The sequence below is a fragment of the Bos indicus genome, chromosome 13 (genome assembly GCF_029378745.1).
Source record: "Bos indicus isolate NIAB-ARS_2022 breed Sahiwal x Tharparkar chromosome 13, NIAB-ARS_B.indTharparkar_mat_pri_1.0, whole genome shotgun sequence".
Classification (NCBI taxonomy): domain Eukaryota; kingdom Metazoa; phylum Chordata; class Mammalia; order Artiodactyla; family Bovidae; genus Bos; species Bos indicus.
This window is the reverse complement of record NC_091772.1, coordinates 58,688,113-58,713,769: the sequence shown is the minus strand read 5'-3', so window position 1 is coordinate 58,713,769 and position 25,657 is coordinate 58,688,113. Positions and strand designations below refer to the sequence as shown.

Sequence of the window (25,657 nt, the reverse complement as noted above, 5' to 3'; positions counted from 1 at the left end):
TTTATATTAAAAAAATGGACATAAAAGTAGTCTTTAACGTTAAAACTCATAATATCGGAAATATCATGGGTGTGTACAAGGTAACCTACAGTTTCCCATGTTTGACACTATTTGCTGAAGCACTAAAATACTTCTATACTATGATGTCTATATAAGTCTATACTTCTATACTATGATGTCTAAATAAGTCTATACTATGATGGAAATAACAATTATCCAAAAATTATTGCTCGTTCATCATGGGCCACATTGCATCAAGCAAATGAATTCATAGGTTTGAGGTTTTATCCTCCAATTCAGGATTTGCGCCCTTTATCAAATACCTGCAATGTTTTGCAACATCCAGTTGAAAATAGGCAAACAATTCTAGGCACTACCACAAGCTCTAGAAAAAATTATGATAATTCCCTATGATGAATTCAATTGTTTCAAACACAGTGCTAAAACCTTGTAACTCTATGTAAGAATTCTGTGGCTATGAGACTGAATCCTGCCTCCTGTCACTTATTCATCAAGGCCAGGATCATGTCACAGGTCAGGTCCTGCTCCAGGTCCTGCTCCAGGTCCTCACCTCCGGTCTTGGCTTCTAAGAAGTCAATGGGCACCATCTCTCCTGGGTACAGCTCTCCACTCACCAGGGATACCTCCTTGGCTGCAGCTTCTTGGGGAAAAAGGCACAGGGTTGGTATATTTAAAATAAAGCCGAGAAATTAAAATTGATAGACGGTGCAACTGTATCTTGGAACTGACTGCTGAATTTTTAGCACAGCAGTAAGCGTTTTAGAAAGCAATCCTTCCGTTTATAGAACAGTACAAATGTGGTGCTGGAGAAGACTCCTGAGAGTCCTCTGAACAGCAAGGAAATCAAACCAGTCAATCCTAAAGGAAATCAACTGGGAATACTCATTGGAAGGAGTATACTTCGGCCACCTGATGCGAAGTGCTGGAAAAGACCCTGATGCTGGGAAAGATTCATGGTAAATGAAGGGGAAGGCAGAGGACAAGATGGTTGGATAGCATCACCGACTTAATGGACATGAATTTGAGCAAGCTCCAGGAGATGGTGAAGGACAGGGCAGTCTAGTGCTGCAGTCCAGGGTCACAGAAAGTAGAACACGACTGAGTGACTAAACAATGACAACAACACAGTCATTTGCTGTAGCAGCCCCAGGAGATGGACATGGTGGCCATCAGCTCCATCAGGCCCAGGGACAGCCCACCAGAGTGGCCAAGGACGTCACCGCCTGGCTCACAGGTCCAGCCAGGACCCCATGAGACGGGGGTGTGGATCCACCGGGCCCCCAGGCTCATTCCTCTCTGATTCCTTACTGCCATCATCGCCCCCACTTTACCAACCCACCCACTGTGGCGGCAGTAGCAGCACTGGTAGGACCAGGCGCCTGCCCGAGTCGGGCACTGAGGGTTCCCTTTCACAGTAACTCCCGGCACCCAGGGAAACATACGACCAGAAACCACTGTGGAATAAAACCCGACTGGTTTAAAAGGAGGTACCGTCTTCCTTGGCTGGCTCTCTTGGGCTGGCGGGCTTCCTCTTCGTTGCTCTTTCTTTTTCCACGGGGGTCGGCGTTTCCTGCCCAGAGTTACATTTTTTGGAGTGTCTGTGCATGTTGCCCTATAGAGGGGAGAGGGAAACGACACAGCAGGGGGCAAGTCATTGTTGCCAGGAATGGCCTGGAAAACTCACGGCTAAAGACACAGGACGCAGGGAAGATCGCGTGCCTCACACAGTTTGTACAAACAAGACAGCTTTTTAAAGGAGACTGCTTTCTGTTGTGTTTAGGTCTAGCCAAAATCCAGCTCGTCTTTAACTATTTTAAAAATCATAGGTGTCAGTGAGAAGACAACATTTATTTTTCTGGACTGTCTTTACTCTATGAAGCGAGGCTTGAAAATTTAAAGACTGGATTCCGGATTTTATAAAAATCAGTGATATTCCATGTATGTTTCACTGTGCTGTCAGCTTCCCCCCGGAAGGTATTAAGATTGTACAACATCTGGAGTTAAAAAGGCAGCTCAGAGCTTTCATATCAGACCTATTAACCATATATTTTTGTCAGCAAACACTCAGGATGATTTAAAATAAGTGAGAACACTTACACTATCTGACAAGTTCATAAACTAAAGTCAGATATTGGCAGCATGTCATTAAATACGTCCATTATATAAAACACGCCTCCTAATTTCCATTTTGACTTCAATGTGGTGCTAAGGGCCATCCTGGTGTGTGGGGAGAAGGAGGGAGGATTCACATGTCAGGGGAGGGGAAATATTATTTAAATTTCTTTCATTTTATGCTTAGACATAGGGGTTGGAACACTGCTTCAACAGCAGACTTGAGTAGCTGGGACAGAAACTGGTCTGTGAAGCTGAAAATATGTACATTCTGGCCCTTTACAGAAAAAAAGTGTACCAATCCTTGGTTAATAAAATGATAATGGATGTAAAACCAAGCCTTTTGGAGTCAAAGATTCTTCTGTGAATATGATAAAAAGCAATGGCTCCACTCCCAGCAAAGTTCATAAATCTCCATCTACGACTTCCCGACAACGTCATGAAGTTCATGGCTAAGGACCCCTGATACCAGTTTTGGATGAACAAACAAAACAAAAAACATCCAGCCTTTAAAAAGTAAGTGGGGTAAGATTTTAGTAAACATATCGATATTTGGGGCTTCCCAGACGGCACCAGTGGTAAGGAACTCGCCTTCAAATGCATGAGACAAGACAGGAGTGTTCAATCCCTGAGTCAGGAAGGTCCCCTGGAGAAGAAAATGGCAACCCACTCCAGTATTCTTGCCTGGAGAGTTCCATGGACAGAGGAGCCTGGTAGGCTACAATCCACAGGCTCGCAGAGTCAGACACGACTGAGTGACTTAGCACACATCACACAGGGCCCAGAGAGCAAAGTGTAATAATACAACAGACATTTGTGTCAGGGAAATGATCCTCAAGAGAGGAGGCCCCTGGTACTCCGAATCCAGAGTGGGGGTCCTTTCTGGGGAGGAAGGGGGGTGGCATTCTGGCACCCACTCCAGTATTCCTCCCTTGAGGAGTACACAGGGTCCACTGTGTGTTAGAGACAGGCAGTCTGTGAATCACTCACTTTTGACTGGAGCGTGGACTGCTTTACAGTGTTGTCAGTTTCTGCTATGCAGCAAAGTGAATCAGCTGTGCATGCCCGCGTGCTCAGTCGTGTCCAGCTCTTTGTGACCCTGTGGACTGCAGCCTGCCAGGCTCCTCTGTCCATGGGATTCTCCAGGCAGGAATACTGGAGCGGGTTGCCATGCCCTCCTCCAGGGGATCTTCCCGACCCAGGGATTAAACCCGCGTCTCCTGCATCTTCTACATCACAGGTGGGTTCTTTACCGCTGAGCCACCGGGTAAGCCTGAATCAGCTACAGGTGTACATATATCCTCTCCCTTTTGGACCTCTCTACCACCTCCCACCCCACCCTTCTAGGTCATCACAGAGCACTGAGCTGAGCTCCCTGCACTACACAGCAGCTTCCCACTGTTAACCGGTTTACCCACAGTAGCGTATATACGTCAATTCCACGCTCTCCATCCATCCCACCCTCCCCTTCCCCTGCTGTGTCCACTGTCCTCTGCCACTTTAAAAAAAGTAAATTGGAGTATCCAGATATGCTTTCATTTATTTACACAGAGTTTTTTTTTTTTTTTTTTTGAGTAGTTTTACATTCTCAGCAAAATTGAGAGGGAGGTAGAGATTTTCTGTCCTAAAAATCCTGCTCTGCGCCTATTCATTCCTCCTTCAAGCCCAACCCTTGGGAGGCCATTGATCTTTTTATTGTCTCCACAGTTTTGCCTTTTCCAGAGAGTTATGTAGTTGGAATCATATAATCTGTCGTCTTTTCAGACTGCTTCTTTCACCTAATGAGCATGTACAGTTCCTCCATGTCTTTTCATGGTTTGATGGCTCATTCATTTTTAGCACTGAATAATATCCCACTGTCTGGATGCACTGCAGTTTATGTATCCATCCACCTACTTGAGGAAGCCTTGGTTGCTTCTGAGTTGGGCTATTATGAGTAAAGCTTCTATGAACACCTGTGAGCAGGTTTGTATGTAAATATAAGCTTTCAGCTCTCTGGGGGTACATACCAAAGAACAGGGTTGCTGGATTATACTGTACGAGTACATTTAGTTTTGCAGGGAACTTCCGAGCTGTCTTCCAAAGTGGCTGCGCTGTTTCACACTTTCCCCAGCAACGCATGACAGTTCCTGTTGCTCCACATCCTTGCCAGCATCTGGTATTGTCAGTGCTCTGGATTTTGGCTGCTCCAACAGGTGTGTTGTGGCATCCCATTTTTTTTAAGAATTAAACAAAATGACTTTTATTCTAACAAGCTATTATACATGTTTTGGTAAAATAGCAATTGTTTGAATTTGCATTTCCTTGATGACATATGATGGGGAATAATTTTTCGTGGGCTTATTTGCCATCTGTATAGCCTTCTAAGAAGATCATGGCATCCGGTCCCATCACTTCACAGCAAATAGATGGGAGAAAAGTGGAAGCAGTGACAGATTTTATTTTCTTGGGCTCCATAATCACTGAGGATGGTGACTGCAGCTATGAAATTAAAAGACACTTGCTCCTTGGAAGAAAAACTGTGACAAACTTAGTGTATTAAAAAGCAGAGACATCACTTTGCTGACAAAGGTCCATCTAGTTAAAGCTATGGTTTTTCCAGTAGACATGTACAGATGTGAGAGGTGGACCATAAAGAAGGGTGAGTGCTGAAGAACTGATGCTTTCAAATTGTAGTGCTGGAGAAGACTCTAGAAACTCCCTTGGACTGCAAGGAGATCAAACCAGTCAGTTCAGTTCAGTTCAATCGCTCAGTCGTGTCCGACTCTTTGTGACCCCATGGACTGCAGCACGCCAGGCCTTCCTGTCCATCACCAACTCTAGGAGTTTACTCAAACGTATGTCCATTGAGTCGGTGATGCCATCCAACCATCTCATCCTCTGTCATCCCCTTTTCCTTCCACCTTCAATCTTTCCCAGCATCAGAGTCTCTTCAAATGAGTCAGTTCTTCACATCAGGTGGCCAAAGTATCGGAGTTTTAGCTTCAGCATCAGTCCTTCCAATGAACATTCAGGACTGATTTCCTTTAGGATGGACTGGTTGGACCTCCTTGCAGTCCAAGGGACTCTCAAGAAGTCTTCTCCAACACCACAGTTCAAAAGCATCAATTCTTCAGCGCTCAGCTTTCTTTATAGTTCAACTCTCATATACATACATGACCACTGGAAAAACCATAGCTTTGACCTTTAGATGGACCTTTGTCAATCCTAAAAGAAAGAAATTAACCCTGAATATTCATTGGAAGGACTGATGCTGGAGCTCCAGTACTTTGGCTATCTGGTGTGAAGAGCCGACTAGCTGGAATAGACCCTGATGCTGGGAAAAACTGAAAGCAAAAGAAGAGGGCAACAGAGGATGCAATGGTTGGATGCATCACTGACTCAATGGGCATGAATTTAAGCAAACTCTGGGAGACAGTGTAAGACAGAGGAGCCTGGAGTGTCACAGACCGTGGGGTTGCAAAGAGTCAGACTCAACTTAATGACTGAACAACAATGACAAATTTATTCTTCGGTGAGGTATCTGTTAAAATCCTTGGTCCATTTTTTAATTGGGTCGTTTTCTCATGGTTGAGTTTTAAGAGTTCTTTGTATTCTGGATAAATCTTTTATCACATGTGACATTTGCAAATATTTTCTCTTAGTTTGTACCTTATGTGTTCATTCTTTTGACATAGTCTTTCACAGAAGTTTTTAACTTTACTGAAACCCGTTGTATCAGTTATTTCTCTCATGGATCATGTCTTTGGTGTTTTTTCTGTAAAGACATCACCATACCAAGGTCATCTGGAACTTTTCCCCCTATGTTATACTCTAGGACTTTTACAGCTTTTTATTTTTTTTAACCTTTAAGTCTGTGATCCATTTTGAGCTAATTTTTGGAAGAGTGTAAGGCCTGGATCTTGATTTTTTTTTTTTGTATGTGGGTGTCCCATTGCTCCAGCATCATTTATTGAAAAGATTATCTTTTCTCCAATATCTTGCTTTTGCTCCTTTTTCAAAGATCAGCTGATTGTGTTTTTGGAGGTCTATTTCTGGGGTCTCTATTCTGTTCCATTGATCTGTTGGGTCTGTTCTTGCACCAATATCACACTATCTGAAGTTTTACTTTTTAATAGTTTTTTTGTATTTAAAAATGTTTATTTAGTTGGCTGCATCGGGTCTTAGTTGCAGCAACCTGAGATCCCTTGTTGCGTCCTGGGAACTCTAGAGCACGCGGCTCAGTAGTTGCGACAACCAGGGCTGAGTTGCCCTGCAGCATGTGGGATCTTGGTTCACCGACCAGGGATTGAACCTGCGTCCCTAGCACTGGAAGGCAGATTCTTAACCCCTGGACTATCCGGGAAGTCCTTAAGGCTTTATACTAAGTCTTGAAGTCAGGGAGCATCAGTCTCCCAACTTCATTTTTCTCCTTCGATGTTACGGGTCTTCTGCTCTCTCTGTAAACCTTGGAATCAGTTTGTCAGTAACGACAAAGTAACTTGCCAAGACTTTGATGGGAATGGCACTGAGTCTATAGGTGACACCTTGATGATACTGAATTTTCTTATCCATAAACCTGGAATATTTCTCTACTCATTTGGTTATTCTTTGACTTCATTCATCAGAGCATTCTTCATTTCTGTTACAGTGTTATTGATCTCCAGCATTTCTTTTCAGTTCTTTCTTAGGATTTCCAGCTCAGCTTACATGGTGTGCTGTCTATTTTTTCTGTTAGAGCTCTTAGCATATGAATCATAGTTGTTTTAAACTCCTGGTCTGATAATTCCAAGGTCCCTGGCCCTCCTGATGCTCTCTCTCTTCAAATTTTTATTTATTTATTCTTGCTCTTTGGCATGCCCTGGAATTTTTTCTTGTTAGCTGGACATGATGTACTGTATAAAAGAAACTGCTCTAAATAGACCTGGGCTCCAAAATCACTGTGAACGGTGACTACAGCCATGAAATTAAAGGCTGCTTGCTCCTCGGAAGAAAAGCTATGACAAACCTAGACAGCATATTAAAAAACAGAGACATGACTCTGTGGACAAAGGTTCATATAGTCAAAGCTATGGTTTTTCCAGTAGTCATGTATGGATGTGAGAGTTGAATCATAAATGAGGCTGAGCACTGAAGAATAGATTCTTTTGAACTGTGGTGCTTGAGAAGAGTCTTGAGAGTCCCTTGGACTACAAGGAGATCAAACCAGTCCATCCTAAAGGAAATCAACTCTGAACATTCATTGGAAGGACTGTTGCTGAAGCTGAAGCTGAAGCTCCAATACTTTGGCTGCCTGATGCAGAGAGTCAACTCACTGGTAAAAGACCCTGATGCTGGGAAAGACAGGGCATGAGGAGAAGGGGGTGACAGAGAATGAGATGGTTGGATGGCATTACTGATTCAAAGGACATGAACTTGGGCAAACTCTGGGAGATGGTGAGGGACAGGGAAGCCTGGCGTGCTGCAGTCCACGGGGTCCCTAAGAGTTGGACACAACTTGGCAACTGAACAACAACAACAAATATTCTATCAAATGGACGGGCAGCATTTTATCTGTTAGTTGATAGACATTTGGGCAGTTTCCACTGCTTAATGAACAATGCTGCTGTGAACGGCTGTGTACACATTTTTGTGTAGTCATAAGCTTTCACTTCTTTGGGGTACATGACTAGGTGTGGAATCGCCAGGTTACATGGTAACTCTACGTTTAACTTTTTGAGGACCTGCCAGGCTATCTTATAAGGTGACTTCATCATTTAAAAATTTCACCAGTAGTGTATGAGGGGTCCAATCTCCACACATCTTTTGTTATCTGTCTTCTTTAATAACAGTTATCCTGATGGCTGTCCCATGGGGTAACTCACCGTCATCCTGCTTTGCATTTCCTTAGTGAGGAATCTTTTCACAAGCCTATAGTTTATCTGTATATCTTCTTTGGAGAAATGTCTACTTAGATCCTTTGCCTGTTTTTAATAGAATACTTATCTTTTTATTATTGAGCTGTAAAAGTTCTTTATATATTCCAGAGGCAAGCCCCAATGTGCTTGCTTGAATAGGAGGAAAAGTTTCAAAACTTCTGATTTTATGTTCTGAAGGAGTCTATGAGGCTGACTTATTCTTTCCTCTGTTTCCCTGTGGCTTCTTTACAATTTTAACTCAGCATGAATGACACTGTTTTTGGAGCACTGCCACTGCTTCTGTTTGAAATTCTGAAGTTTTAGCATTAACACTCTAAAACTGTCCCATGACACTACCCAAACACACAACGACCCTACCGTCGTCTCTTAAGAGGAAAGACAGTTTCCTCCATAAAAGTCAAATTCAGATCATTTTAAACTTTTATAAAGTTAGAGTGAAGCTTACATTATATCTAGGAATCTGGCTAATCATCTCTGGTGCTTTTAAAATGTCCATAAATTGACTTTTTTCTTTCAAAAGGGACTCATCCCCCATCCCTGGAATAGGGCCTGAATTATGTGATGCATTTGCAATGAATAGAAGTAGGGTCGTGTCACTTTTAAGACTAGGGGACAAAAGGCACCATGGCTTCCTCCTTGCTATGTCTCACTCGCTCTGGTTATGAGGATACTTGAGCAGCCCAATGGAGAGGTCCATGTGATCAGGAACTGTGGCCTCCAGCCAATATTGAGGGTGCCAGCTTGGAAGTGGTCCCTCCAGCCCTCATCAAGCCTTCAAATGACTGCAGCCCTGACAACATGCTGATTGCGACCCGTGAGAGACCCAGAGCCAGAGCCATGCCAATTTCCTGACCCACAGAAAATGAGACAGGACAAATGTGGGTTGTGTTAAGCCAGTACGTTGGGGGTAATTCGTTATGCCATAGATAACTAATATAACATCTAAAAAATGATAAATAGAAGAGGAAGTGTATTTCTCAGCATAGTACCAATGGCACGAGTCTAAGAATACCTACAAAACGTATGAAAAACAGCATTCTCTCTATGAAGTAGCCTAAATTGAATCCACAAGGACAATTCTTTAAAACGTTACCTGAGAAGCAGGGGTTCTTTAGTCTGAGGACTCCCTAAAGCCATTTGCAAGATTCTGTCTGCAGAATTGTCTTTTTCCACAGAAGGGAGACCACACATTTATATAAGATTTCCAAGACTTTCATGACTCCAAAAAACTAATAACCACTTTCCTAAGGCATGACAGATGCTATCTTAAATCGTAGCAAGTTTCTATAATCAGGTTTAAACTGCCTGGGTTGACACTGTGCCTGGGGGATCCCGGGATCTTTTCAAGGAGGATTTATTGTGACTTGAGTGAGCTTACCCAGCGGGAAAAACCTTTGCCACACTTGGGGCATTCGTAAACATTCGGGACGAAATTGATATTGTGCTGTTTCTTGGAGTGCACATTTAGAAGCTGCTGCTGTCGGAAACATTTAGTGCAGGCGAGACAGATAAACGGCTTCTCTCCGGTATGGGTACGTATGTGAACTGTCATATGACGTTCCTAGAAGGCAAAGAAAACAAACAGGCTTAGCTACTAACAATTTTTTAGTATCAGGCATTATTTATTGTGTGTGTTTAGTCACTCAGTCGTGTCTGACTCTTTGTGATCTCATGGACTGCAGCCGGCAGAATACTGGAATGAGTTGCCATTTCCTCCTCCAGGGCATCTTCCTGACCTAGGGATTGAACCTGCATCTCTTGCATTGCAGCGGATTCTTTCCCGCTGAGCCACTGGGGAAGCCCCATTATTAACTGCATACCTCTCCCCCGCTCCTCCAAAGATGTGTGCATTTTTAAGAAAAAACAAAGCCAATGCATTCTCAACACAGCTCTACCATGGAAGCTGCACAGTATGGCCTCTAGGAAGCAAGGTCTTACCCAGTCCTTGCCCCTAGGTTACCAAGTTCTCACGATTAATCCCAGCCGGTCCTTCACTCCCGGGGGGATGAGGCAGACCACACTTGGAAGAGTGAAACCAAAATCAATTTCCTCTCCAGAAGAGCTCATGTAGCTGCAACCTCATTCCTATAATTATTTGCCATGATCCGAGTTTACAAAGAGCAGACAGATCCTGCAAACTTGAAAACCTGTTGTTAGAGTTTCAATTCAGCGGATATTTGGGGGTTGAAGGAAGTTAAGCATCTACACGTTTTCCTGGCTATTACCCAACGGTGTACAGCAAATCTCCCTATCGATTTAAAAGCACAGTGGTGAAAATCATTGTTCTCAGCAAAGAAATCACCAGAAATTTTAACTAAGATTTCTATGAGTAACTCATTTGGGGCATCAAGACAAAAATATAGATCCTACATGCGGTGGGACAACTGAGTTTTCGTGCCGCAACTACTGAGCCTGTGCACCTAGAGCCCGTGTGCTGCAACGAGAACCCACCGCGATGAGAACCCCACACGCTGCAACTAGAGTGTGGCTCCCAATGTCCACAACTTGAGAAAGGCCACAGGCATCAGCAAAGACCCGGCACAACCCAAAATTTGCAAATTAGTTAAAAAACAAGACACACAACAGTCCTGCTTGGTGTGGCTGCTCTGACTCATGTTCGGGCAGCCCCACTGCTTTTGCACCATCAATGCCAACGTCACATAGCGAAAGGGCAGAGAGTGTGTTGGCAGCATGACTACTTAATGACAGTGACTTTGACCTTATGCTTCTGATTGGCTTCAAGGACCTCAAGGGGTCTGTGAGCCACGCTTTTGAACCCACGCTGTAAAAACAACTCTTGGCTCACGCACAGCTGTCTTTTGGCTATTCTAAATAGTCTCTTTTATGGAAGGCATGATTTTCCAGAATATGTTCAAAGTGGAAGAGAATCCCACTCCAGCCCTTCCTTCTTCCATCTCCCCCTGCCCCCCAGCGCCTGCCCGGGGTCCCTGATACACAGTACCTGCTTGCAGACGTAGCTGCAGTATCCACACTTGAATTTCTTCTCATTTTTGTGAGTTTTCTGGTGCTGGATCAGAGTGTAGCGATCGTGGAACACAGCAGGGCAGTAACGGCACTTCATCTCTGCAGCTTTGTATGTGTGCAGGTTGCGCAAATGGACACCTAAAAGCATCATGGAGCATCATGTACAAGAAATTATTTTCTGTGAGGTCGATTTTCCCCTACCCTTCAAGTAGAGTTTCTCAGCTTTGGAACTACCCTGAGATACTGCAGGTTCTCTTTCAGACCATTACGATAAACCAAATACAACAAATATTAATACATGGATGTTTTTGCTTCCCAGTACCTATAAATCTTATGTTTATGCCAAACTATCGTCTATTAAGTGTGCAGTAGCATTGTGTCTAAAAAACTAGATATACGCTTTAATTTAAAACTACTGCTTTAAAAAATGCTAATTGTCATCTGAGCCTTCAGCAAGTCATAATCTTTTTGCTGGTGGAGGATTTGAAATATTGTGAGATTTATACCAAAATGTGATACAGTGACAAGAAGTGAACAGATGTAGTCAGAAAAAAATGGAACAAATAGACTTGCTCAATGCAGGGTTGCCACAAACGTTCAACGTGTAAAAAACACAGCATCTGAGGAGCGCAATAAAGCAAAGCGCAATAGAATGGGGTCTGCTGGTAGTAACACTTGAAGCTGGCTGATGTCTTCCTGGGCGGGGTGGGGGCACCCTGGGTGCTGCAGGATGTATGTTTAGCAGCATTGCTGGCCTCCCCCCTCTAGCACCAGTCACATCCCTTCCTCCCCAGGGTGATAGCCAAAGTGCCTTCAGATACTGCCAAATGCCCACCTCCCCAGCCATAAAGTCATTCTCGGCTGACAACTGATGCTTTAAATGCACAGTGTACTGACATCTCATGCTAATATTCTTTCTCATGGAGTTAAGCACATAAGGTAGGACATATCGGACCCAACATGTTCATTAAACAAAGCACTTGGAGAACCTTACTATGTGGGTGGATTTTTAGGATAATGTTAAGATGGTTTTATGTGCGTTTCTGTGCACATGCTGACTGTGTCCGACTCTTCGCAACCTTATGGACTGTAGCCCACCAGGCTCCTCAGGCAAGAATACTGAAATGGGTTGCTATTTCCTTCTCCGAGGGATCGTCCCAATTCCGGGATAGAACCCGTGTCTCGCGTCTCCTGCATCGGCAGGTGGGTTCTTTACCACTCTGTTGCCTAGGATGGTTTTACGTAACAAAGATATAACCTCTGCAATTTTTGCATAATTAAAAAAAATATATTTATTTGGCTGTACCAGGTCTTAGTTGGGGCATGCAGGATCTAGTTCTCTGACCAAGGATCAAACCTGGACCCCTGCATTGGGATCTCTGAGTCTTAACCACTGGGCCACCAGAGGAGTCCCTAACCTCTGTATTCTGATGTAAAAGCCCAGATGTTCTGTTAGATGTCAAGCCTCTGATTTTCCTATGTCGTAATGGACAGACACACTCTGAGATAATTTCTTGTCAACTGAGTCTAGCGCGACTTGGCTTTGTGATCCTTTGTGTCAGAGGCTAAACTAAAGTCAGCAACTGCTGGGTGGAGGTACACATGCCAGGTTTGCCGCTCAGTCATTTAAAGAGCTTGGTATCTCCTATAGAGACAAGAAGGAGGGCTGAGCTTGGCTTGTTTACAGAACATCTCGTGACATGTATGGAGGGTGTCACTGACTCAGATGGGCCATAACCTGTATGTCTTGGCGGTGGTGTTGAAAACGTCCCTTCTTGGCAACTGGCTCATGATTCACGCCCTACAAGGTCCCGCTGGGCTGTGTTTTGAAACTGACAAAGATTTTGAAGAAAAATAAAAGCTAAGGCTTCACTAAACACCTTTACCCTTTCAGAAATGTTTTCAAAATAGCGTCTCTCATCTCTAGAATTTCTCCGGGCAAACTGGGGACTCTCTCTCTGCTGGCATATTCTGAGCATCACAGTGTTATGTGTTTTAGGAAGAGGACAGAGGCAGTGGAAACTGAGGGACCAGGAACCCTGGAACAAAGGAGAGAGGCTGGCTCACTCACTCTACCTGTCCCCCACCCGACACCAACTACAACCAGTTTTCCCTGAAGGTGGCATATAATCCCAGCTCTCAACCCGGCACTCAGACGTGCTCAAGGTGCCTCCTCTGTTATGATGGTTTACCTGGTCACAATGTGGATTTCATGTCACAGGAAGAGGACTGTTTCACTGAAGCAAGTTCCTTATGGAAAGAACCATGTCTCACTTCTTTCTTTTGTACCTTTAGTTCCCAGAACTTTTCAGGGTCACAGCAGGGGGTTAAGAAAAGCTTACTGAGTGTCACTGGACAGAACACTGATAAAAGATTCAGAACCTGCAACGAGGCCATGTCCTGGCATCCTGGTCACGGGACTCTGGGGTAAGTTCGCTTTCTGTCTCTGATCCCCTTCGTCATTTGTAAAAAAAAAACAGACCCAATACGGAGCCAAGTAACACCTGGAGGAAGCCCATTATGAGCTCAAATGCCTGTGAGAGCTCATTTTTGTACCTAGACTGGACCTGGACCAAACTCTGAAACTGCAATTATGCGACAGAGCCACAAGATGGCACTATAGGACCGCTGAAAAAAACAACAGCAACCAAAACAAACACACAAAAACCCCCAACCCAACCCCAGGAGCAGTTCTTGAATCCTACTGCCTCCCTGCCATCAGGCCCAGAACTCCTCAGGTTTCCCAGAGCTGCACACAGTGGGTGGGAGAGAGGCTCAAGAAGGAGGGGATATATGAATACATATAGCTAAGTCACATTGTACTGTAAAGCAGCTGTGAAAAGTCAAAGTCTTTGCGGCTCTATCATATTCAAGTCTTGCAACCCCATGGATTGTAGCCTGCCAGGCTGCTCTGTCCATGGGATTCTCCACGCACGAATACTGGAGTGGGTTTCCATTTCCTTCTCCAGAGGATCTTCCTGATCCCGGGATTGAACCCAGGGCTCCTGCACTGCAAGCAGATTCTTTACGGTCTGAGCCACCGGGAAAGCTCAAAGCAACTACACGCCAATGAAAAGAACAATAAAGGAAGTTCCGGCCGCCAGACACTCACGCAGGTCGCTCTTCCTGGCGATGACGGTGGCGCAGTGCGGGCACTGGTACTTGGGGACGTTCTCGCTGTGCTTCTGCAGGATGTGCATCTTCATGGTCCCGCTCTGGGTGAAGCGGGCACGGCAGATGTGGCACTCGTAGGGCTTCTCACCTGGGACATGGAAGACAGCAGTGACCCCTGCTGAGGTGCCCCACCCCGAAACCCTGGTGCTCCCCAAAGGAGAGCACCTCCCCAAAGGTGCTCCCCTGCGGCTGAAAGCCTTTCTTTCCCCCAATATTCCCTTTTCAGCTCCTTCATCCTACATTTGACTCTCCAGTGAGCGCGAGATTCCTGAATCAAGCCGGACAACATCATGTCCAGCTGTGTGGACAGTGGGCCAGAGGGAGCGACTCTCCTACCATCTGGTGGCTGCTCATGGTTCAAGACCCACGCGTGCCTGTGTGCTCAGTCGCCCAGTCATGTCCAACTCTTTGTGACCCTATGGACTATAGCCCGCCAGGCTCCTCTGTCCACGGGATTCTCCAGGCAAGATACTGGACTGGGTTGCCATGCCCTCTTCCAGGGGATCTTCCTGAACCAGGGATGGAACCCGCGTCTCTTGTGTCTCCTGAGCTGGCAGGTGGGTTCTGTACTGGGAAGCCCTTACAGAAAGCAATGCTGTACCTATTTGGCCTTAAGCAGGAGAAAGTCCTACCTGAATGTGTTCTCATGTGCCGCTTCAGCTTGTAGGTGTCTTTGCTGGCATAGCTGCAGAGGGAACACTGAAAGGGGCGCTCACCCGTGTGTGAGCGGATGTGGCGCTTCAACTTGCTTGCCTGGTAAACAAATGAAAGATATTTATTGCAATGGAAACATCAAACCTGCGGACTCTTGAATAAAGTAGCATTATAAAAGATATGTAAATGAGTCCAACGTTAACATCAGAGCCCATTTCACACCCTGGAAAACACGCTAAGCCTTTCATTTTCCTTTCTGGGTTGGATGGTGTTCTTCATCTGAGTTGTGTGCACTGAGATCCTCGGGCAATAATGAGCAGGAGGATCAAGAGACTCTCATCTTCAGCTTCGCTTTGCAAGAGAAGATGGAAATCCAGACAGTGCAAACACGATTTTATTTTCATTTCTAAAGCAACATCCTCTCAAAAGCGGCAAAGTTTAGATTATGCTGCAGAAGCACGGAGGCCATAAAACTATTGTTTGTGTAAATAGAGAAACTTGAAACATGAGCTCTTGAATGGACCTGCATCTGTTGGAGGCACTTCACAGCTCCAAGTCCTGTGGACCCTAAACAGCCCAGGGATGGAGGAAAGCCTTCTTGGTAATTAAGAAGAGGTTCCAAGGATTTCCCTGGTGATCCAGTGGCTAGGACTCTACGCTCCCAATGCAGGAAGCCCAGGTTCAATCCCTGGTCAGGGAACTGGATCCCACATGCCACAACCCACAGCGAAGAGTGAAATAACTATCTTTTAACAAAAGAATAGGTTCCATGCAGCAGTAGTTTCTCCATGAGAAGTAACTTTAAAAAAATTATTTATTTTATTTCTGAATGCATCGGGTCTTTCTTGCTGCACAGGCTTTTCTCTAGTTGCAGAGCGCGAGGGCCCCTCTCTGGTTGTGGGGCACGGGCTTCTCAGCCCAGTGGCTTCTCTTGCTGCGGAGCATGGGCTCTAGGTACTCAGTCTTCAGTAGTTGTGGCCCAAGGGCTTGCTCCGTGGCATGTGGGCTCTTCCCAGATCAGGGATTGATCGAATCGTGTCCCCTGCACTGGCAGGCAGATTCTTGTCCTCTGTACCACCAGAGAAGTAACTTTTAAGTAGAAGAAAAGTAACATTTAAGTAGAAAAAAAATACACCACATTCTAATTTGATTAGAATGTATGTATCCTGCTTAGTTAAAAGGCAGACATGCCTCTCATTTGATCTTTTTTTTTTTTTTGCCTATTTTATTACCTTCAAGAACTGTTCTTACTCTGTAATCACTTATTTGGGGCCTTTATCTACCTTTAGTAGAACAGAAGGTAATCACCCATGCCTGGAATACAGATGTCAGAAAGCCCTGAGCAGCCTCTCTGTAATCTTAGGAGGGCTGCACTGGGTTGGGTTCCCTAATAAGCCTGAAGAACATTCTAGAACAGGGGAAGACTTGGAAAACAAGAGCCGAACCAAAGAAATTCGGCTTTTAGATTTTCATTTTTATTTATTTTTGGTCGGACTGGGTCTTCGCTGCTGCGGGCAGGCTTTCTCTAGCTGCAGTGAGTGGGGGCGCTCTTGGTCGCAGTGTGATGGCCTCTCACTGCGGTGGCTTTTCTTGTTGCAGAGCACAGGTACTAGGCGCACGGGCTTTGGGAGTTGCAGCACGTGGGCTCAGTAGCTGTGGCCCACGGGCTTAGGAGCTCTGTGGCCTGTGGGATCTTCCCAGACCAGCGATCGGACCCCTGCACTGGCAGGCTGATTCTTTATCCACTGCGCCACCAGGGAAGTCCCAGCTTATATTTTTAAAAGAAAAAAAGAGATCTTTGAGTGTACCAGAAAGCAAAACAAAAAGAACTTTTAAAATCATAGCACAAAAGGTTTGATAAGTTGCACGGTGTGAATGATCAAAGAAAAGTGTTAGTCATATAGGCGTGTCCGACTCTGTGATCCCATCCATAGACTGTAGCCTGCAAGGCTCCTCTCTCCATGGAATTCTCCAGGCAAGAATACTGGAGTGGGTAGCCACTCCCTTTTCCAGGGGATCTTCCTGACACAGGGATCGAACCCAGGTCTCCTGCACTGCAGGCAGATTCTTTACTGTCTGAGCCACCAGGGAAGCCCATCAAAGAAGCCTGTGTATAAACCTTCTCTGGACAGCCGTGAAAGCGAGGATGGGGAGAGAGGGGAGTTCAGAAGCTGCTATACCTACACCCCAGCCTTACTTACTCCTGCTGGCACTTGTGTATAGGGGTGATGTTAGGGAGGGGACCTGGGCTACTCCTCCTTAGAGCAGACCTTCATTCTGTGGCTTCATTCTGTGAAACCCCCCATTTGTGTTTTTGAAATGGAGCAGGAGCCTATACTTCTCTGGTGGCTCAGACAGTAAAGATTCTGCCTGCAATGCAGGAGACCCAAGTTTGATTCCTGGCTTTGGAAGATTCCTTGGAGAAGGGGAAGGCAACCCACTTCAATATTTTTGCCTGGAGAATTCCATGGACAGAGGACCCCGGGGGGCTACAGTCTATGGGGGTCACAAGGAGCCGGACACCTGAGCGACTCACATTTTCACTTTCAGGATCCTATGGTCCTTGTCCCCTCCCCTCCCCCCGAAATGTTCTCTGCCTGCCTTTTGTCTGTGGAAAACTTTAGTCGAAGAATAAGTTCAAAAAAAAAAAAAAAAAAAGAATAAGGTCAACCAGAGAGCAAGAAATGCTGAAACAAAAGAAAAACAAAGTCAAAAGACACTAAATAATAACGATGTTTTCATTCAGCATAGTGAAGGACCTCTAGTTCTTTCTCAAGGGCTATAGACAATATTCTGGGCCATATCCTGTGAACTGTCTTATAGATACTAAAACACCAGGTGGAAAAGTTAACTACATGAAGACCAGATAGCACCGAGGACATGAGCTGCCACAATTCTGAGAAATGGCCTCAAAGAAATGGGAACAAAGGGATCCTGGAACTGAAGATTAACTGTACCTAAAACAACCAAGATGATGCTGGTCCAACCAGTGATGACCAATTTCAAGATGAGTGTTACAGATGACTGCTGTTTCTGCATGTAGCTCCCCACCCCCCAACTCTGTTTATAAAGGCTCTCACCCTCTGCTTGTCGGGGTTGGGGGAGTCGGCCTTTGGACAGACTTTTGCCACCCTCTCCCTCAAGTTGCTGGTGGTTTAGTCCCTAAGTGTGTCTGACTCCTGTGACCCCATGGACTGTAGCTCGCCAGGCTCCTCTGTCCATGGGATTCTCCAGGCAAGAATACTGGAGTGGGTTGCCATTTCCTTCTCCAGAGGATCTTCCCAACCCAGGAATCGAACCTGCATTGCAGGCAGATTCTTTACTGACTGGGCTATGCTGGCACCTGAAATAAAGCAAACTTTCCTTTCCACCAACCTGACCTGTTTATTGGCTTTTGAGTGGCGAGCAGCTGGACCCCACACACACTCTTTTGGTTACATTTTCATTATACAGTTACAACCTTTAACTCAGATGAGAAACAATTTTTAAAAATAGTAATAGCAAAAAAGAAAATTATTTTTGGAATCAAATCCTGACACTGTCTGTGAAATTTCCTAGTTGATGAAACACAGTTGCATCACTACTGCATTTAAACTTTCGCTGTCCCCTTCGGCTTAGTTGAGTTCGAGTGTCTTTTCCTTGCCCAATGGGCTCAGGACTCAGCATGTGCTGTACTGGACGGCAGAGTCCTTAAAACTTGCAGAAAAGTGACATTCGAAAGTAACTGCAGTCCAGTGGTTAAGAATCTGCCTTGCAGTACAGGGGACACTGGTTTGACCCCTGGTCGGGGAGGATCTCACATGCTGCGGAGCAGCTGGGTCTGTGAGTCACAACTGCTGGGCCTGTGCTCTAGAGCCCGGGAGCCGCAATTCCTGAAGCCCACACGCCCTAGAGACTATTGCTTCACAACTACAGCGTAGCCCCCACTTGCTGCAACTAGAGAAAACCTGCGTGCAGCAACGAAGACCCAGCACAGACAAAAATAAAAATAAATAAATAAGAAATTTAAAAAGTGACTCTACCCTGCTGCTGTCATTTCACTGAGAATGAGCTCAGTTTTCTGGGATGTATAAGTAAACCAATCTAGTTGAAATGATCATGATAAAACCGAAGATTCAAAAAGGTGGTCTCTGTCCTTAAGAACAGAAATGGCCATGTTTAAATCTTCAAGCAAGTTGCTTTGCACGGAACCAAGTACCACTGAGGAAAGCTCAAAGATTTCAGCAAAAATTCAAACCGGATCTGTGCTCTGTGTTAGAGCAAATACATTTTGGTTTTGTGGAATGAGTGCTACATGGAATGCTGAGTAGAATGTTTACACAAATATGAGAATTATTTCTCAAGGACCATAGATTACTTGTAATCTGTACACCATTATATATTCCTTTCACTAGTTTGTGTCAAAGAAAAAAAAAGAATCATGTTTTAAAAATTAAATTTAGAAACAAGAACGAGATATTGGAAGAGATTCTATTAGCAGTTTGATTTACAGAAACTTCTTAATAAGACACTAACTACAAAGAGTGAACTTACTTCTACACTAGCGTACTTGCACATGGAGCATTTAAAGGGTTTCTCGTGAGTGTGTTTGTAACGTCTATGCCGGACGAGTTCTCCACTGGTGACAAATGCCATGTCACAATCACCACACTTGTGGGGCCTGGTTCCTGTAAAAGCACACAGTTTATTCTTTCAAACAAGATTTAACAACAATTTTTCTAGGCAATTATAACGTATAAACGATACTCAGTCTCAAAATGATTTAAAAATTCAGAAGAGGCTCTTTAAACCAAATGCTCCAGAGAGATATAAGAAAAATCTTTGGACCATCCAATGTTTTTAACCAAAGTGGAAGAAAAAAAGACAAGACTAAAGTCTAAAAAAAGACACCATTTTAATTTAGAAACAGGTGGATGTGCCTTCTTACACAAGTCTCAACACGCATCCTGCAAGGGAAATGCCCCCCTCAGCTGTTTACCTGTATGGGTGTTGACATGATTCCGAAGGAGGGTGACTGTACGGAAAGCTTTCAGGCACAGGTGACACACGTGGGGCTTTTCAGTGCTGTGAATTTTCATATGACGATTGACACTCGAAATTCTAGAAGACGTGAACTTGCAGAAGTTGCAGTGAAAGGTTTGTTTTACTTCTGCGGGAGGGAGAGACAACATTTATGTGTTTGTAAACATTTTCCTTTAGGTGCTCAGATTCCACTTAAATACATCAAAGTAACTTGGCACATCCTTTTTTTTTTTTTTAAACCTAACGTGGTGACCCAACAAAAGACATTCCAGGCAAATGGTAACCAAAAGAAAGCTGGGTGGCTATACTAATAGACGAAATAGACTCTAACAAAAACTGTTACAAGAGACAGATAAGAACATAATGTAGGGCTTCCCGGGTGACTCAGTGGGAAAGAATTCACCTGCCAATGTAGCAGACATGGGGTTCAATCCCTGATCCAGGGAAGATCCCACCAGCTGCAGAGCAACTAAGCCCATGTACCACAACTACTAAAGCCCGCACGCCCTAGATGCTGTGCTCTACAACACAAGAGGCCACCACAATGAGACGCCTGCACATGGAAACCAGCAAGTAGTCCCTGCTCTGCTGCAGCGAGGGAAAAGCCCTCGCAGTCAAAAATAAACAAGAAAGCATTTAAAAAAAAGAACATAATAGTAAAAGAGTCAAATCATCACGAAGATATAACAATTATAAACACATGTGCACCTAAAAATAGGTCTCCAAAATACTTGAAGCAAAAACTGAAAGAATTGAAAGTAGGAAGAGAGCCTTCAATAGCAGTTGGAGACTTCAACAACCCACTCTCAACAGTGAACAGCACATCTGGGCAAAATATCATCAAGGAAACAGAAGACTCAACACAAACCTATCTGACAGAATAGACTTCTATGAACACTCCACTCAACAAGAGCAAAATATACATTTTTCACAGGTGTATATGGAACCTTCTCCAGGAAAGACAATAGAATAAACCAGGAAACAAGTGTCAATTAATTTTAAAAGACAGAAACAATCTGCCCTTTGACCATCACAGACTGAAGTCAGTAATCAATAAAAGAAAGAAATTTGGAAAATTCACAAATATATAGATTTAAACAATACACTCCTAAAGGACCAATAGGTCAAAGAAGAAATTGCAAAATACTTTGAGATGATGCTAACCACAAGTAAGAAGGGACAGTGGTAGCAGTGTGGTTTTCTAAACTGAATCACTTTTTAGCCCTGACCAACTGTTGCTAGAAGGAGGAAACAACAAAGGGTGGCCAGATACAGCTTTTTATAAAAGAGCTAAAGATTGAAATTTCAAGGGTGAAATCTCTTGATTTAGATAAGAGAGAAACTAAACTTTTTAAAAACCTGAACAAATAAATTTTGAGGGTCAGGTTTATCCTCTTTTCTAGCCTCAACTAAACATCCCCTTCCCTTAGAAGATGTCTTGGCTGCCTTCTGGGTATCACTCTGTCCATCTCCCAGCACTGACACACTGGCTTTGGTCTCCATCAGACCTCCCAGCCCCCAGGGCTGCAAAGTAGGGAACAGATGGGGCCCAAGCTTCTATCTGTTGCTGTGGTTTAGTTGCTAAGTCGTTTCCGACTCTTTGCAACCCCATGGACTGTACCTGCCAGGCTCCTATGTTCAGGGGATTTCCTAGGCAAGAATACTGGAGTGGGTTGTCATTTCCTTCTCCAGGGCATCTTCCCAACCCAGGGATCAACTTCCCAACCCAACTCGCATCTCCTGCACGAGCAGGTAAATTCTTTACCACTGAGCCACCTTGGAAATCCAAGCTTCTATTTAAGTGCACCTAAGTAGAAGTGAGTCTCTGTACTATGCTTTTAAAACATTTGGTCACAAAACGCAAAACTCTTTTGCATTTGATTCACAATACAGAGTTCAAAGTTTCCTGCCATTCTGAAAACGACTAAAGCAACCACTACAAACTCAAACTGCCCTCTCCCTACTAAAGAGAATCAGTTGCCCTGCTGTTTGCAGAGCTTTTTGCACCAAAGGAACTGGCCTACCCTTTGCCTTGTTTCGATTTTTCGTAGTGCTGGGTTTTTCAAGGTGTGCTTGACTCAGTTCAGGTTTCTCTTTTTGTTCTTCCATATTTAAGTTTGAAAATGTCAGAACAATTTCATCTCTTCCTTCATCTCCTGGCCTTGCTTCCACAAGAAAAAACTGCTCTTCTGCTTTTTCACTGAATCCACCTTCAGTCAGCAGCTGTTCCTCTTCCTGACCTTTCTGGAGCTAATACACAAAAACAAGTATTCAAACAAGCACAATACTGTTAATTACAGCCTGGTGTAACTCTTTGCCTTGATGAAACCATAAAATCCACAGAGGAAAACACAAAAAAGTACAGAAAATTGCCCGTTGTAACCAAAATGCTTAAACTGTAATTATTAAGCATCAAGGGTTTGAATGGAACATTAATACAGTTTAGAAACTCAATGGATCTTATCGTATTCTAATTAGTGTAACTTCTTAAACTCTAAAAAAACTGCACAAGTTCTTCCATGATTTTTCTGGGACATATTTTTATTGTAACAATTTAATCTTTTTTTTTTTTTTTTGGATGTGGACCATTTTTAAAGTCTTTATTAAATTTGTTAACATATTGCTTCTGTTTTATGTTTTGGTTTCTTGGCCATTAAGGCATATGGGATCTTAGCTTCCAGGGATCAAACCTGCACCCCCCTGCACTGAAATGAGAAGTCTTAACCACTGACCACCTGAGAAGTCCCTGTGTTTAAAATACAAAATTTAAACTGCTTGTCCACATGTAATAATGCACAAGTTAGTCGCTCAGTCATTTCCGACTCTTTGCGACTCCATGGACTATAGCCCGCCAGGCTCCTCTGTCCATGGGATTCTCCAGGCAAGAACACTGGAGTGGGTAGCCATGCCTTTCTGAGGGATCTCCCCAACCCAGGGAAGGAGAACTCTAAAAAATAGTTTTGTGGCTCCCCCTTCCTTTTCTTAAAACCAGGTGTACCTTTATGGATCCAGTGCTTTCTTCCAGGCTCACTGCCGACTTACAGTCTTCAACGGCCCCAGTCACATTCTCCTCCAGAAGCTGAAATTGCATCACCTCCATCTGCTGCAGCGAGTATACCTCCTCCTGGACATTGAGGACACACTGGTGCAGGCTCTGCTGGGCTGCCTCCTCGAGCCACACCAGCGACTGCACCCCACTACCGGCCTGGCGCACCCTCACCTGCATCTCGTCCTCCTGCTGGGGATCCAGCCAGCTGAGGTCCTGCAGTTCAGCCTCTTCCGAGGGGAAGTGCACGGTCTGCAGGGTCAGGAGGTGCCTCTCGATCTCCTCCGGGGCAGCCAGCACCAGCTCCGGCACCTCCTCCAGGATCGTGGTCTGGAAGGGTCCCTGAGCACTCTCCACCTCCAAACCCGCAGAGCCCGACTGTTCCTTTACTCGGCGCACCCCGTCATTGTCATTTTCCTCTTCTTTCTCCTCCTCCAGGGCCCTGTCTGGTATCAACTCTGGTTCTTTGATTTGGGTGAACTGCTCAGGGGGGACAGAGAGCTCAGCCCCTGCCATTATGACTCCGCCTCTGTCAGAGAAAGAAGCAAGCCTGTCCGGGTGGGCACAGTGGGGGGTTCAGCCTAGTAGGATTTGGGGCTGATCAAGGCCTGATAAGGTTCCAGTCCCCAAAGACTTGGGGGCTCACATGGGTCAGGACTAAGTTAACTCAGCCTAGGCTGAGAAGGAGCTGAGGCTAAGCAGGATTTAGGCTAAAGTAGATGTTTGTCTAGAAAATTCTAGAACCAAAAGATTTGAGCCTGGGCAAGCTTTCAGCAAATGCACATTCCAGGCCTGGAAGGCTTGAGACTGGCCAGGCTTTCAGCAAATGCACATTCCAGGTCCAGAAGGGTGGCTTGAACCAGCTTCCCACCAGGACACAATTACAGACTGTGCACCCTTTGAGCCATGGAGGCTTCAGGCCTAGGGCCTCCACCCACGCAGCCTTGGCCTTCAGGCCTCAGGCTCACCACATGTCCAGGCCTGGGGCATCGTTCCCTTCTTGGACCACCTCTCCCGGCTTGGTCCCTCCATGACTGGGCCCCTCCCCCACCTCTCTGGTGCAGCTCCCGGAACTTTTCCGCCATCCCGCCAACTCCCACACCCGCGTCCACGCGGAGCAGCTCCTCCTCCAGAGGAGGCTGGAGTCTGGCCCCCCTGGGGAGGGTCCTCACCCAAGAAGCGTGGCCTGGACGCGCCGCCCGCCAAGCCCACTGGAATCCGCCTCGTGCTGCATGCTGGCAGGCCACTGCCTGCTGCTGCCAGCCCGACTGGCTTCGAGGGTCAAAGACGGCAGTGCAGTGCGCAGGCGCAGAGTGGGAAAAAGGGGGGGGGGGGGCATGCAAGGGGCGTGGCCTGGGGAGAGGGTGATGGAGGAGGCAGAAAGTGAGGGAGAGGAGGTGAGAGGTGCCCGGGGAGCGGCAGGTAGTGCTGAGACAATGGCCAGTGGGGATGGAGGGAGAGTGGAGGGGGACCTGCAAAGGGCCCTGAGACGGGGGAGCTGAGGGGGCGGCGTGGAGGGGGACCTGCAGGGGGCGCTGAGAGACCAAGAGAGGAGATGGATGAGGGAGTGAGGAGGGGAACCTACAGGGGGCGCTGAGAGACCACGAAGGGAGATGGATGGGGGAGTGGGGGAGGAACCTGCAGGGGGCGCTGAGAGACCATGAGGGGAGATGGATGGGGGAGTGGGGGGGAACCTGCAGGGGGCGCTGAGAGACCACGAGGGGAGATGGATGGGGGAGTGGGGGGGGATCTGCAGGGGGCACTGAGAGACCATGAGGGGAGATGGATGGGGGAGTGGGGGGGAACCTGCAGGGGGCGCTGAGAGACCATGAGGGGAGATGGACGGGGGAGTGAAGGGAGGAACCTGCAGGGGGCGCTGAGAGACCACGAGGGGAGATGGATGGGGGAGTGGGGGAGGAACCTGCAGGGGGCGCTGAGAGACCACGAGGGGAGATGGATGGGGGAAGGCGGCGGGGAACCTGCAGGGGGCGCTGAGAGATCACGAGGGGAGATGGATGGGGCGGGGGGGAAACCTGCAGGGGGCGCTGAGAGATCACGAGGGGAGATGGATGGGGGAGTGGGGGGGGCGGGAACCTGCAGGGGGCGCTGAGAGACCACGAGGGGAGATGGATGGGGGAAGGCGGCGGGGAACCTGCAGGGGGCGCTGAGAGATCACGAGGGGAGATGGATGGGGGAGGGGGGGGAAACCTGCAGGGGGCGCTGAGAGATCACGAGGGGAGATGGATGGGGGAGTGGTGGGGATCTGCAGGGGGCGCTGAGAGACCATGAGAGGAGATGGATGGGGGAGTGAGGGGGGGAACCTACAGGGGGCGCTGAGAGACCATGAGGGGAGATGGATGGGGGAGTGAAGGGAGGAACCTGCAGGGGGCGCTGAGAGACCACGAAGGGAGATGGATGGGGGAGTGGGGGAGGAACCTGCAGGGGGCGCTGAGAGACCACGAGGGGAGATGGATGGGGGAAGGCCGCGGGGAACCTGCAGGGGGCGCTGAGAGATCACGAGGGGAGATGGATGGGGGAGGGGGGGGGAAACCTGCAGGGGGCGCTGAGAGATCACGAGGGGAGATGGATGGGGGAGTGGGGGGGCGGGAACCTGCAGGGGGCGCTGAGAGACCACGAGGGGAGATGGATGGGGGAAGGCGGCGGGGAACCTGCAGGGGGCGCTGAGAGATCACGAGGGGAGATGGATGGGGGAGGGGGGGGAACCTGCAGGGGACGCTGAGAGACC

General features: G+C 46.3%; 1 protein-coding gene across 2 annotated transcripts; it reads right to left on the bottom strand.

Annotated features, from left to right (window-relative positions):
* On the bottom strand, positions 1-24,204 carry CTCFL (CCCTC-binding factor like). Of its 2 annotated transcripts, XM_070801406.1 has the most exons (12): positions 24,084-24,204; positions 23,086-23,440; positions 22,864-22,989; positions 21,890-22,115; positions 19,822-19,992; positions 19,377-19,510; positions 14,822-14,942; positions 14,128-14,277; positions 10,993-11,153; positions 9,409-9,591; positions 1,513-1,633; positions 1-661 (listed from the first exon to the last, which is right to left on the bottom strand). In XM_070801406.1, the coding sequence occupies exons 1-12, from the start codon at positions 24,143-24,145 to the stop codon at positions 501-503; spliced, it is 1,971 nt and encodes a 656-aa protein (XP_070657507.1). In that variant the 5' UTR covers positions 24,146-24,204; the 3' UTR covers positions 1-500. The 2 variants fall into 2 exon arrangements, with proteins under 2 accessions (XP_070657507.1, XP_070657506.1); XM_070801405.1 differs by having other exon boundaries at positions 22,864-23,440.
* Positions 24,205-25,657: the final 1,453 nt, after the last annotated feature.